Genomic DNA, 14,512 nt, shown 5'->3' with positions numbered 1-14,512 from the left:
AAAGAGCTTATTTAATACAATTCTTTAAACGTTAGGAAAAGATGTCTTGCATCATCTTGCATCCGTCTTTAAGAGGCATAACGTTCACACTTGCTTATTGCCTTCCCCTCTATACATATTGTCTAGAATGAAAGCTAATTTAGGAACAAGACTCCAAAATTCAAGAAAACCCTTAGTGAATATATTCTTGATCATTAATATTAGCCCATAATATATTTTCATCTGTATTGGCCATTAAAAATTGGTGTTTATGCCTTCAGAATAATTGACTTTGCGTCTTTCTAATAAATCTGTTTTGTCATTGCTACAGGTTTTTAAAAAAGAACCTTGCACTAGTATTTCTGCTAAGTTTTATTTAAAACAACAGGTTGTAGCTGTATTTATTGGTCATGCAGTAAGTAGAGGAAATGTACAAGAGGTGTTTTGCTTTAGCATATGAGGAACCTATCCCCATGCTAAAGTTCGTTGCTTTAAAAGCAAGTATCTCTCCATAAATATTATGGCCTTCCATTTTCTTCATACATTTTTTAGGATCCACTTGTGCATGTAGTTGAGACCACTGTCTCTTAATATAGCACTTTTCAATTCTCGCTAAAGAAATACTTATGTACTACTTCTATCACATGTTGTAAATTTTCATGTAATGGTGTTTTTTTGTGACTAAACTCCATTTTGATTGGCAGCTAAGACTTTTTTTTTTTCCTGTGGCTTTAATTTATCTAAGGTCTTTGCATATAGATGAAATGTATAATTTGCCTGGCGGACTGTTTGCGTTGTGTGGCCTTAGTTTGTTTATTGACATTAACAAGTGTTTTAAAAAGGTTTTTAATGAATAGTCTTAAATCTAAATTTGTGTGAATAATCTTTTAGCACAGTGCTTTTTTGTAGCTGTCTAAGTGTGTTAACTTGTTAAACTATTTCTTTGTAAAATAGGACAATGGAATGCATAGAGGTTTTTTTTTCCCCCCCTGTAAAGTATTTTTTTAATAAACAAAGTCTGATTTGTCCTTTACTGATGTTTCATGATGAAATGAATAGCATGTGTGAATTCTACCTGGAACCAGTTTTTAAAGTATTTAATCCCCTTCATCTATGTCCTCTATTACTTCCTAATAATTTAAAAAAGGTCATAGGTATCTGGGGAAAATCCCATCCATATTGAGATACAACTAGTTTTGTGGAAGAAGAAAAACCATGCTTGACATTGAGGCAGTTATGTCTCCTGCTGCTTAAACTAGTTTATATTTACTTAGGAGGACAATCTTAAGTCTTTATTCTGCTGATGTCATTATTTTTGAAAGTGCATGCACGCAGTGTTAATTAAGGTGGTGTATATAGTTTTCAGATGTCATTGATGTATTAAGTGACAACACAGTGGGGTTTTTTCCTCATCTGTTTTTATTTGTGTGAACTTTTTAGTTGAGGGGCCTATCCTAAGCACCGACAGCCTTTGGCTCTGGTTAGAGAAGGGAAGGGAAGGGAACTAATGTGTTTTGAGTAACTGGTGGGCCAGACAATATGAGGGTATCTCACTCAATCCTCACAGCCTTTTCGTAGGGAAGTAACAAAACAATCTCCATAATACAGGTGAGAAAGCAGGCTTGCTAGGTTGACCGTTGACGCATTGTGGAGGATTCATTGGTGGAGCAGGGCTCTGAAGGCAGTTCTGAGTTCAAAGCCAGGTTGGTTCAGTGTCAGCCTTAGGAAGCACTGAGAAGTGTAGATACTTCGGAAAGATGATTTGCTACCTACTAACCCTCCCAATGTGATCCACCTGCCAGGGACTCCTCCCCAACGTGATCTGCCTGATTCCGTTCTTCGACAAACTCCCCAAAAGCCTTTATCCAGTGCTAAGCAACGAAGTAGAAATGTTTGCTACTAACGTAATTTATGTCTTAAACATTTAGATACACAAAAAATGACTTTTTCATTTGTCATTTATCCAGTTTTCCTTTTTTAAGTTGGCCATTTGTCTTTGAAACCCAACAGAATTGTAATGTTTACTATAGCCTAGAAGGGAAAAGCTGTCAAGAAGCAAAAGCAGAAAGGAAACCACTGCCAACGTGCGATATAAAAATAAGCCTGGTGAAGTCATTTTACATGTTCTCTGTGGGAGTCACATTTCTCTTCTCACTCGATTTTCCTCATCGATAAGATGGGGATAACCTCCACCTTTAATGGCTGATTGGAAATGCCTGTAAAACAGTCAGAACCGTACTTCTTAGGCTTTCTGAAGTGGCAGCTGGTCTAACCAACGTGATGAGCGTTAGCTGACCCCATGCCCCATGCCGGGCACGCCAGGACGCTGCTTCAATTGAGGTGAGGTGGGGGTCAGTGTTTCCCTCCTGACGACCGCCAGACACAACCCCACAGCTCTACAGAGGAGGAAGGCGGCTTCAAACCGCCACGTATCCTTACGTCTCCCCTTTAGGAAGCAGCCCTGTCCCTTTGTCCTGACCTCTGGCAGCCTGCTTGAATTCTCACCCCGGACACAGTTCTTCGGGCCGCCACCTCCCCCTCCCCTAATTCGGGAAAGTGCCCCGGTACCCCGCCAGCCTCGCCCTCCGCATCCCTCACTCCCGAGCACCCCGCAGCCGCAGCCGGACTCTCAGCAGGAGAGGCGGGAAGGAGCAGCTGCAGCCCGCCAGGCCCTGCGCCCAGCACAGCCAAGCCCGCACGTGCATTCGGCACCGATTGCGAACAGGTGTGCCAGGCCCGTGCGGGGCGTGGAGCCCCGCCCGCGGGGAAGGCCGACCATAAAGGACGAACCACAAAGAAAGGAGCGGGGAATGCATTCGACTGTCGACAGCGATCTGCTCCAGAGCGACTCCCGGGAAAGGGACTGCGGGGAGGCGACCGCAGGGTGACCCGAGCAGCTGCTCGCGGCCCCGAGCGCCTCCGGCTCCCCAGCGCTGCCTCCCGGAGCCCCGCGGGGCGCGTGCGGGGAGCCCGGGCGGGGGCGGGGCCACCTCCGCAGCGAAACCCGGAAAGCGGAAGCCGCGCCGGCCGCACGGGGTCCGCGGAGCTGCTGTCGCCCCGCTTCGGCCGCTGAGTCACCGCCGGCCCGCGAGGACGCCCCGTGCTCCCCAGCGGCTGCCTCCGGGCCCGGGGCCCGGGCACCTGGCTCTCCAGCGGGCGCAGAGCCTGGGCCACCGCCGTGGGGACCGGCGGCCCGGCGAGCCCCCAGCCCTTCTCCTCGCCCCCCGCTCCGTCCTCCATTCATTCTTGGCTTATTTTAGGGTCACTCCGCTGACCCCGTACGTTGGGCTTGGGGGACGCCGGGTCGGTAGCCACAGACTGTCCTCCCGGGGCGCCGGGCGGAAGGCGGCCTCCGCGGTCTCCATGGTAACGGCCCGCCGGCGTCGCCGCCTCCGGGGGAAGATGCGGCCTGCGGGGCCCGCCGCCGCGCCCCCAGCCTCACGGCCCGGCCGGGGCCACTGAAGAGGACGGTCCCGGCCGCCCGCCCGCCCGCCCGCGGGCACCAGGTGAGAGCCGGGCGCCAGGGGAGGGTGCGGGGCGGGCAGGTGGGCAGGGCAGCTCCGGCGACCTCCCCTCCCGCCCCCTCCCCGCAGCCGCGGACACACTCGCGGAAAACGTCGCCCGGACGCCTCTGCGGTCGCCGCGGCGCCAGCGGCTTGTGGTTCGCTTTTTAAAAACATTTCCTGGCCAACGGTCAGGGGAGCCCACGGCGGCTCCCGCAGAGGCTGGAGGGAGCGGCTGGGAGTTCTGCCCAAACTGGGATGAGGACCGGTCCGCAGCCGGACTCACCCGGCTCCTCTCCGTTTCAGTGAAACCCCGTCCTCGGGCCGGACAGACAGATGGCCTCCGGCGAGAGAGATGCCATATCGTGGTACCAGAAGAAGGTAATGCCCGCGTTCCCCTGGGCACCGCGCACCCCTCACAGAGCTCCCACCCAGACCCGCACGTCACTGCCCCGCATTCCCGATGGTCTCTCCGCAGACCCGGGGGAACCGGGACGGAGTTGTTAGTTCCAGGTCTCCCCATTCGGTGTCCAAGTCACTCCCTCCATCCCGCCCCAGACATACTTTGAAACGTGGCTTCTCATCAAACGGCTCCCTTTTAGACATGAAACTTCTATCTGCACGCCATCAGCAATATATATTTGTAAATTAATCCTCGCCTGAGGATATTTTTCCCCATTGATTAAAAAGAATGTGTTTATTGATTTCAAGGAGAGGATAGGAGAGGGAGAGAGAGAATGAAGCATCAATGATGAGAGAGAATCATATATCGGCTGCCTCCTGCACGCCCCCTTCTGGGCATCCAGCCGGCAACCCAGGCATGTGCCCCAACCCGGGGTCCAACTGTGACCTCCAGGTTCAGGGTCGACTCTCAACCACTGAGCCACACCAGCCAGCCTCCATTGATTTTTTTTTTTTTTAAGAGAGAGAATATAAGGGAGTGGGGAGACAGAGAGAAACACCCATGGAAGAGAGAGAGAGAGATCCAGAGATAAACTGGTTGCCTGCGCATGCGCCTCCTGCAGCTGAGGTAGGTGCCCTTGATTGGAAATGAACCGGAGACCCTTCAGCCCACGCTCTAATCACTGACCCAAACCAGCAAGGGTGGTTACTGCCAACTACTTATTTTTATTTTTTTCTTCATTGATTAAGGTATTCCATATGTGTCCTCATCCCCCCTTTACCCCCCCACCCCCCACTCATGCCCTCACCTCCCTGATGTACTGCCAACTATCTTACTGAGCTGTCTGTCCCTTACCTTTTATTCCTCTCTAGTTTTCCTTAAGACATGGGACCATTTTCCAGATATCACACATACTTAATGTGTTAAAACTCGGAGCAGCACAGGCATTTCCCACATATCATATTGGTATTTAATAGTTGATGACTTGGTGAGGTTTGCATCATTTAAAGAGCCTGCTTCCTCTTTCAGATTGGAGCATATGACCAGCAGATATGGGAAAAGTCCATCGAACAGACTCAGATTAAGGTAAAGTGATCTCCTGGATTCTAGCTTTGTTTCACTGTGTTGATGTGAAGAGTGGATTGTACTCACTTTTAAAATCCGCACCGGTCCGTCAAGTATGGCACTCTTCTTCTTTGAAGTTTGTACGGCAAGCAACATGCCAGCAGAACGGGAAAGGACAGCTGGCTTTTGGCCTCAGTATTGGGGGGCGGGGGGGATGGAAAGAAGTGGTTGGTCTATGGTGAATTAGAAAACAAATGTCCCATATTCAATGGGGCTATGGCTTTTTCACTCGGCCCCGCTTTGCTTTGTGCCAGTATAGGCCCACTATCGACAGATCTTCAGCGTTTTCGAGAGAAGCTGGGAATGTGTATTTTTTATGTGAAATACCTGGACGTTCTAGAACCGTGGTTGGCAAACTGCGGCTCGCGAGCCACATGCGGCTCTTTGGCCCCTTGAGTGTGGCTCTTCCACAAAATACCATGGCCTGGGCGAGTCTATTTTGAAGAAGTGGCATTAGAAGAAGTTTAAGTTTAAAAAATTTGGCTCTCAAAAGAAATGTCAATCGTTGTACTGTTGATATTTGGCTCTGTTGACTAAGGAGTTTGCCGACCACTGTTCTAGAACTATGCCCCTCCCCTCCCCTCCCCTCTTTTTCCCTTCCCTCCCCCTCCTCTTTCTCTTTCTCTTCCCCTCCAAGCCAAGTAAGATCCACCTGTGGCCGGAATCACCTGTTCAATTACTGGTCTTGAGGAAACTTTTTTCTACCGTGCTGTTAGAACTGAGCAGATTCTTGGGGTTATTTCATGCTACCTAAGCAACCAAAACTGATGTGGGATTCAGAGTGGCAGCTTATTAATTTATAATAGGGGAGGGGGCATGACATACCCTACTGTGCCGAAGTCAGGGTTGTGGGGTCCAGGGGGCTGGGGGCTGGGAGGATGGTACAAATCGGGCATGGAGAGGTGGCGTGGTGCCACCTGGAACTGGACGGTCCCGAGATGTGGGAAAGCCTCAACGCCAGCCCTGCCCTGAAGATGCCTCTCTGTTCTCCTCAACACTTAACTCTGCAGCCTGTGCGCACTTCCTGGGGAAGTGCCGGGTAAGGGCTGCCGGCTTCATGGTTTTGGACCTTTTTAAAGACTTGCTACAGACCCTCCACTAACATCTCTAAAAAAGCCCGTGTCTGTGGGTGTAACGCCATTTAATAGTTTGTTCTAGTCACCGGCGTCACATTGGTCCGACGGGGACATGGGTATCTTGGGTGATGAACATTTGATCAGCACTTGGAGGGTGCCTCCTTGTTGTAGACCCATCATCCCGAAAGCTGTTTGAACCGCATGGTGCGTGGCTAACTCCACAAGGTTGTCCAGTCCTCGGTTTTTTTACATTAATGGGAGATGGGGTTAGGATGACTAAATTCCCACATTTTATTGGGCCACTTCTCAGTCCTCTCCTGTTGTTGTTTGGTGAGCAGCTGAGAAGTGTGGCTAGTCTGTGGGGTGTCACGGAGAGCACAGAACTGGGAGTTGGATCTCCTTTGTCATCGCTGGCTGCGTCTTGAGCATGCGCTGTGCTTTGTCTGGCGTTCGGTTTCTTGATCCGTTAAAGGATTTTACTTGCTCCGGTAGAATTTCCTTACCTCCCTCCTTTCCCTGCCCGATTTAAATGTTTCTTCAGCGTCTACCTCCAGGCCACTTTGTCCACACCTTCCTTTTAGTGCTCCGATCAGAGTGACCGTTTAACCTGTGCGGCTCCGGAGGCCTCCAGGGCAGGAGTTGTATTTGTAGCTCCCTCTTCACACATCCGGATTCAGAAGGAGGACTCGGTGTGTCTGTTGCATTTAATTGAACCCCATCTGTTATGTATTTTGTTATTCATTGTTCTCTCATAAGGTAATCTACCTAAAGAACTCCTTCATGTATGCCTTTTAATTTCGTAGCAATGGGAATAGTAAAATTAAAGACAACTCTAAACATGTACCAACATGTCCTTGGTGTTCAGGTTACACTCAATATGACAGACATGGTCTTGCCTTCATGAATTCTACAGTCTAATGGTGGTGGGAGAAAAGCCTTTTTGAAAGTTTAAAATTGACCAAAATATGGCATACAAAGTAGTGTTTAATGCAGTTTAAAAATAGATTACACACAGCCCTGGCAAGTGTAGCTCAGTGGTTAGATTCCCAGTCAAGGGCATGTACCTGGGTTGCAGGTTCAGTCCCCACCTGGGGTTGGGGCACGTGCAGGAGGCAACCAATCCATGTGCCTCTCTCACTCACATCGATGTTTCCCTCTCCCTCTCTCTCTCCTCACCTCTGTTTTCCTCCCTTCCACTCTAAAAAAATCAATGGAAAAAATCCTCCTGTGAGGATTAATAACAACAAATAGATTACACAAATATAAATATTTTGAAAATAAATACAAGTATTTTGAAAACAAATAAAAAAGGAAATAAAAAACAAAAGAATAATATCAGATTACAGTACAATGAAATTGAAAATTATGTAATAAAATATAATTCAAAATTATAAAAGATATAAATTTTAAAAATCTTAACTTGAATCAGGAAAAGTGGTATGAACTCCTCCACAAACATTTATTGAGCTACTATGTGTAAGGCATCCTGCTGGGTGCTGAGCACCAGAGAGAAGGTATTTACAAACGGAAGTCCAGTACTTGCCGAAGGGGAGAGCAAGAAGTCCAATCTGATTAGAGTATCAGGTATGTAGGTGAGATGATAGGGTTTAAACCAGTTTAGAGCTGACTCAGTTGTTTTACTGAGAACTTTAGATATTATTCTGTAGAAAACGGAAAATTTTTTATGGCTTTTGAGTAGAGAAAGGTTACATCCTATCTGTCCTTTTGAAGGATAGAAGTCAATATAGATATAATAAAATCTACGGAATTTTTCCAAAGTAATACTTGATGAAATTATATCACTCAAAATGTGTGTATGAGTGTGTGTTTATTTGAACATCTGTGTGTGTGTGTGTGTGTATATATGTGTGTGTGTATACACACACACACACACACACACACACACACACACACTGAGTGGCCAGATTATTATGATCTCCGAACGCATAATAATCTGGCCACTCAGTGTATATCCTATATAATAAAAGGCTAATATGCAAATTGTCCCCTCGACCAGGAGTTCGACCAGCAGGCAGGCCAGCCAACCGCCCATGTCCCCTCCCCCTGGCCAGGCTGGCCGGACCCCACCCATGCACGAATTCATGCATTCAGAGATCATAATAATCTGGCCACTCAGTGTATATACAGCTGCTAAAATATATATATATTTTAATTGTTGACAGTATTACAGATATCTCCCATTTCTCCCCTCCCCCCTTAAAACCCTCCACCGAGTCCCTACCCACCTTCCCAGGTCTTTACCACCTTATTGAATGTGTCCATGAACTATGCATATAAATATAAGTTTTTTTGTTTCTCTCTCATCACCCCCACATTGAGGTATGTTAATCTGTTCCATGCCTCCTTGCTTTGGGTCTTATTTTGATGGTCAATTCATCAAAATGTCTATATTAATAAAAGAAAGTGGACTGACCGAGAAGAGTACAGTGATTTAAGTTCATATATGAAGAATCTAGAGAAAGAAAAGAATAAGTCAAAGTAAAGAAGGGAAAGAAATGCCAACTATAAAACTGAAACAGTCATTATGAATTCTTCATTTAACAACACTTGTTGAGTACATACCTACCATATGTTAGGCAGTACGATATGCACTTTGTGTAAATAATAATGAGCAAAAAACACTCAGCACTTTTCTTTTCATGGAGCTTACAATAAACTGGGAGAGAAACAGTAATAAAAATACTAATGACTAAAAATTACTGTGAAAGAAAATGTTCCAAAACTTGAATGTGTTGGTGGTTGTACAACTCTATAAACTTACTAGAAATCTACCTAATTAATTACTAAAACTGTATAACTAAAAAAATGGATATTTTATATAGCTACTTTCTTTAATCATCAATAGAAAAAATAGGAGAAATCATAATGTTGTATACTAGATAGTCATACATATTCCCAATGAAAATTGTCTCCTAAAATTTCTTAATTGAGAGAGTATATTAAGTCTAAGGTCTAACATTATTTTCAGTAATGAAGCTCAACTTAGTTCCCACACCCAAAAAAAGAATAAAACAAGAATGGCTGCTATTACTACTATTTAACAGGCTGTTTGAGATATATTTGCTAAGATGGGCAAAACATTCTAATTAGTTAGTCTTTAATGAATTAATTACTTTAGTCTGTAATTAGTTACTTTATTAATTTATTAATTAATTTATTTAAATCCTCACCCAAGGATGTGCTTTCATTGATCTTTCTCTCTTTTAAAATTATTTTTAAATTATATTTTTATTGATTTCAGAGAGGAAGGGAGAGATAGAACCATCAATGATAAGAGTATTATTGATTTGTTGCCTCCTGCATGCCCCCTATTGGGGATTGAGCCTGAAACTCAGGCACATGCCCTGACAGGAAATTGAACTGTGACCTCCTGGTTTATAGGTTGATGCTCAACCACTGAGCCACACCAGCAGGGCTCTCTCTCTCTCTTTTTAAAAAATTATCTTTATTGTTGAAAGTATTATAGATGTCCCCTTTTTCGTTCCCCATTGATGCCCTCTACCCTGTCCCCGCCCCCACCCCCACCCCCACAACAGCCTTCATCACACCATTGCCTGTGTCTCTACAGAGAAAAAAATGGTGAGAGAGACACACACCCATCCATGTGAGAGAGAAATACCGATTGGTTACCTCCCATACGTGCCTGGACCACGGATAGAACCTGCAGCCTAGGTATGAGCTCTGACTGGGAATCGAACCCACAATTCTTTGGTAAACAGGACAGGACAATGCTCCAATCAGCTGACCCACCCAGCCAGGGCACTTAGCTCTTATTTTTAAAATATCTTTTAATGCAATATACAGATCAAGTATCACAGAAATGTACACTTCAGACCTATATGGTCCTCTTAACCAATGCCACCTCAATAAATTTAATTAAAAATAAATAGAAATAAGAAAGTATTTTTCTTTAAATTTTCTCTAAAATCAGAATAACAAAAATCAGTGTTTGAAAATGACATGATTTTTACCTAGAAAATTTTAAAAGCCTAATCGTAAGCACAGAGGAACGTCAGCTGTATTTGTCGTGTTTTGGTACTTAAGTGGGTGCTGGGTACATGACAGATGAGGCTCCTCACTGAAGGTGACAGTTTGAATGTGTGCGTCAATCTCCATCTGATCTGTTCGAGAGCCTTCTAAAATCACGGCAGATAAGAAAAAGGGATCAGCCCCCACGGACTAAAAGGGAGGGAAGGAAGACGGCAGCCAATGAGAGCTAGTGACACAATTTGAAAAGTTGGAAAGTGAAGAAAGTATAATGTAAAGTGTTTATAGTAGGGAGTGACAATAAAGAGCAAATGGAAAAAAGCAGGGGAGGGGACATCTGTAATACTTTTAACAATAAAGATAAATTAAAAAACAAAACCAATGAACTTCCAGTTTAAAACCCTTGTATTTAATTTTCGAAAGACTCAGTAATTAGATGCTTCAGGTTATCTGCAGGAAGGAGGAAGAACTGAAAATAGGAAGAGGGGGTTGCTGGAGCATCTGTATAAGGGACCATAGCCCCATCCTCAGGTTCTCTTCTTATTCTCCATGGTCTTTCTCTGACAGAAGATTGGACCTGAGTGTGCTCTCTGGAGAGGCCACACCAGAGACGTCCTGGATTCTGGAACACCAGTCACAAATGAGAGTGGGGTGAGATACTGTTTTAATGATGGAGAGGAAGTAAACAAGTGGTGGGCAGCTTTATAATCTCCAAACAGAAGACTGGGATTTCCTTTTCTAGAAACTGACTAAAGAGAAAAGACTGCGGGAGACTGGAGGTGACATGGTTGGCTGCCTCTGGACTGTGAGGCCCGCTGTTCATGCTCCGCCCACTGCTCAGGGAACTTGTGTTTAGCATGTTGGTGCCTCCTCTTACGTGTAAGTGGGTAAATGCAGATCATCAGCTATTTAAGACCTAGAGGAAAAAAGGAGGGAGATCAAACAAGTGATGTAAGAGTCATTAGAACACTTATTTATTTATTTATTTATTTTTAAAATATATTTTATTGATTTTTTTTTACAGAGAGGAAGGGAGAGGGATAGACAGTTAGAAACATCGATGAGAGAGAAACATCGATCAGCTGCCTCCTGTACACCTCCTACTGGGGATGTGCCCGCAACCAAGGTACATGCCCTTGACTGGAATCGAACCTGAGACCCTTGAGTCCGCAGGCCGACGCTCCATCCACTGAGCCAAACCAGTTAGGGCTAGAACACTTATTTTTAAGGATACAATTATTATGTTTATGGACCTGGATATTTTTTATTTTATTTTTGGAATCAGGGTAACATTGGCCTTGTAAAATGAGTTAGGAAGTATTGCCCTCTTCTTCAGATTTTTGGAAAAATGGGCATTAAAGTAATCAGTGAAGCCATCTAGTCTTGTACTTTGGTTTTTTTTGGAAGGTTTTTGACTACTGTTTCCATTTATTTACTGTTGATCGGTCTAGTCAGGCTTTCCATTTCTTCATGGTTCAGTTTGGAAAGTTTCATATTTTTAGGAACTTCACTTCCCTTGTCTTTGGGTTTAAATTCATAAAATGTTCTCTGTGACCAAGATCCATAAGTTTAGTACCTATGTTTCTTCTATTTAATTTATCGTTTCAGATCTTATATTTAGGTTTTGACCCATTTTGAATTAATTTTTGTACATGGCGACAAGCTGTGACCTAGTTTGGTTCTCTCACATGCTGCTTTCCAGTTTTCCCAGCACCCTTTGCTGAACAGGCTTTCTTTTCTCCATGTGTGTTTCTGGCTCCTTTGTCGAAAATTATCTGCCTGTACACCTGTTGCTTTATTTCTGGGCTCTGAATTCTGTTCATTGGTCTGTGCGTCTGTTTTTCGGCCAACACCAGGCTGTTTTGATTATCGTAGCTCTGTGGTATAATTGGAAGTCGGGTAGTGTGATACCTCCAGTTTCATTCTTTTTTCTCAGGATTGCTTTGGCTTTTTGGGGTCTTTTGTGGTTGGTTACATACAAAGCTGATGATTTCTCGTTCTGTTTCTTTAAAAAATGACACTGGGATTTCGGTGGGGGATTGCATTGTATCTGAATATTGCCGTGGGTAATATGGCCAAATCATATACAGACATTGCGAGTCAGAATTCCATTGGGCCTCTCAGTAGCATCTTCTAGCTCAGTTGGAAGCCAGAAGACGATGGAGCCTTCAAAGTTCTGAAACAAAATGATTTCCAACCTAAAACTTTATGCCTCCTCCCCTCCCCCTCCCCCCAGCTATTAACCAGGTGTAAAGGTACTGCAGGAAGATATATTGAGACTTTCAAAGTCTCAAAAAAATGTATCACCCATGCCCCCTCTCTCAGAAAGCAGGGGAGGACATGGATTGTAATGAGCAAGTAAGCCAAAACAGAGGGATCCATAACATCAGGAAAGGGGGTAACCAGCGCAGAGATGGAGGGGGGTTCTGGGAAGATGAAGAGATGTCCACGGGTGACAGTTCACATCAGGCTGGGGAACAGCCCCCACCGGGCAGGAGGGTGGGAGACTGGGATGCGGACCGCGTCAGGGGGAAAGAAGCTGGCTTGCAGTGTTCGACCATTGGGAGGAGGTTTGTAACCTTGTAGGGAGTTTTAAGAGGAATTAGTAGTATATAGGGATAGAATTAAGTGAGTGAAAAAAAGAAGGCAATCACAATTCGAGGACAAAAATTTTTTAAGAAAGGACATACAATCATTGTTTGTTACTTGGCTTAGCTGGGAACAGTATGTAATCTTAACACTCAAAACATCAAGCATTGATTGAACTAAAATTGTGCTAAAACTATATGGGGGAAAACTATAGTTCAGGTGGGGCATGTGTGTGTGCATGTTTGGTGGTGTATTAATCATTAACACTTAGCATGTAGTATGTGTCTGATATGTAGTATGTGTCTGGTATGTAGTGTGTGTCTGGTATTCTAAATACTGCATACAAACACTCCCCCACCCCCACTCTTCATTGATCCTTACATCAATCCTATGAGGTAGATATATTATCGTTCCCATTTCAGAGGGGAAGGAACCACAGCACAGAAAGGCTAAGGGAGCCATCTCCTCATATTCAACAATAAGAAAGGAATGGATAGCATCTAAAACTGAAGAAAGCACTATGCACCCTTTACTTAGAAGTAAAAAAGGCGAAATAACCAGGAAGTAGGAGTCAAGGGTAAGGAAGGGTGAGGTTAGGAAGAGGTGTGTGTGTGTGTGTGTGTGTGTGTGTGTGTGTGTGTGTGTTATTAGCCTTGTAATATAAGTATTACTTTAATAAGACTCTAAAAATGGAAAATATATTAAATGAAATTACCTGAGTAATAAGATAGATATGTGGAATATGTTTGAGATAAATTAATAGCTATAGAAGTAAATATACGTGTTGATAGGTGGGGATCCCAATGTCCCGCAAGAAGATGCCTGTGCGGTCATGTGACTTGCAGCCCTTCCTGTGGGAGGAGACTTCCCCACGGACTTCAGGCTTGGTGAGAGGACTGTGAGCCCAATGGCCCTGTCCCTTCTCTCGTCTCTCCTATTCACCGAGGAGCTAGAGGGCTCAGGTTGTGGCTTCGTCCTCACCCCGATCCACATTTTCAATGACCAGAACTTCTGGATTCTACTTCTAATATCTTTGAGATAAAACTTGACCCAGTTCATGCCTCTGATGACCTGGTCTGGCCGCCTCTGCCGAGCACAGCGGCCTCTGGGTGCTCCCTGATGAGCAGCCGCTGAGTGGGGTGGCTGCCCCGGGACCGCGGAGCCCACGGGCCTGACCTCCCGTCTGGCCTTTCCAGGTAAAACTTGGCGGCTCTGCTCTGGGTGACCGGAGTAGCTTTTTCAACTTCAGTTTCCTCTGCCTCTGTTTCCCCTCACCCCTCATCCTCACTGAAGCTGGCTTGTTGTGATCCTGTTAATGTTTCCACACAAATCTGACTGTTTTTCTCGTATTTAAAACTGTTCTCTGACTTCCTAGTATCCCTTCCAGTAAACTCACATTCTTAGCTCGATGATAATCTTCACTTCTTGACATTCCTTTAGCTTGCGTCATGCTATGTCTTATTTCTTACGCTTTTCTTGACCCCCCTTTTGCCACACATACCCATGTCTATCTTGGCAAATTCCTGTCCATCCTCCGGGTCTCAGGCTAGATCGTTCCCTTTGCAAATCTTCCTTGGACTTTTAAATCTGAGTTAGAACATGTTCCGGAGTGCTGGCCTGCCTTGCCGCGGCTCTCTTGTTCATCATGTGCCCTCAGTCAGCCGTGACTTCCTTTTCTGTGCCTGGCTCTCGAGTAGTTTGATTCTTTTAATGGCAGTACAATGGAAATTATTCCCTGTTAAATAGAGTACATTACGGGAGTTACACCCCCCCCCCTCTCCCCGCTCCCCATGCTTTCGTCCCTCTGCTTAAAGGTAGGAACTACATCG

General features: G+C 45.1%; 1 protein-coding gene across 5 annotated transcripts in view; it reads left to right on the top strand.

Annotated features, from left to right (window-relative positions):
- Positions 1-2,990: 2,990 nt before the first annotated feature.
- The window catches only part of PHTF1 (putative homeodomain transcription factor 1), a 40,434-nt gene continuing 28,912 nt past the window's right edge, over positions 2,991-14,512 (top strand). For 4 of the 5 annotated variants that reach the window (XM_079761205.1, XM_079761203.1, XM_079761204.1 and 1 more), the window contains exons 1-3: positions 2,991-3,485; positions 3,789-3,863; positions 4,915-4,971. In XM_079761205.1, coding sequence (XP_079617331.1) covers positions 3,819-3,863; positions 4,915-4,971 — 102 coding nt within the window. In that variant the 5' untranslated portion in view covers positions 2,991-3,485; positions 3,789-3,818. Of the gene's footprint in view, positions 3,486-3,788; positions 3,864-4,914; positions 4,972-13,430; positions 13,880-14,512 lie in introns of those variants that run through there. The other variant, XM_079761206.1, reaches the window with a different exon arrangement.

This window comes from Cnephaeus nilssonii (assembly GCF_951640355.1).
Source record: "Cnephaeus nilssonii genome assembly, chromosome: 21".
In the NCBI taxonomy this organism is placed as follows: domain Eukaryota; kingdom Metazoa; phylum Chordata; class Mammalia; order Chiroptera; family Vespertilionidae; genus Cnephaeus; species Cnephaeus nilssonii.
This window is presented reverse-complemented; position numbering and strand designations above follow the sequence as displayed.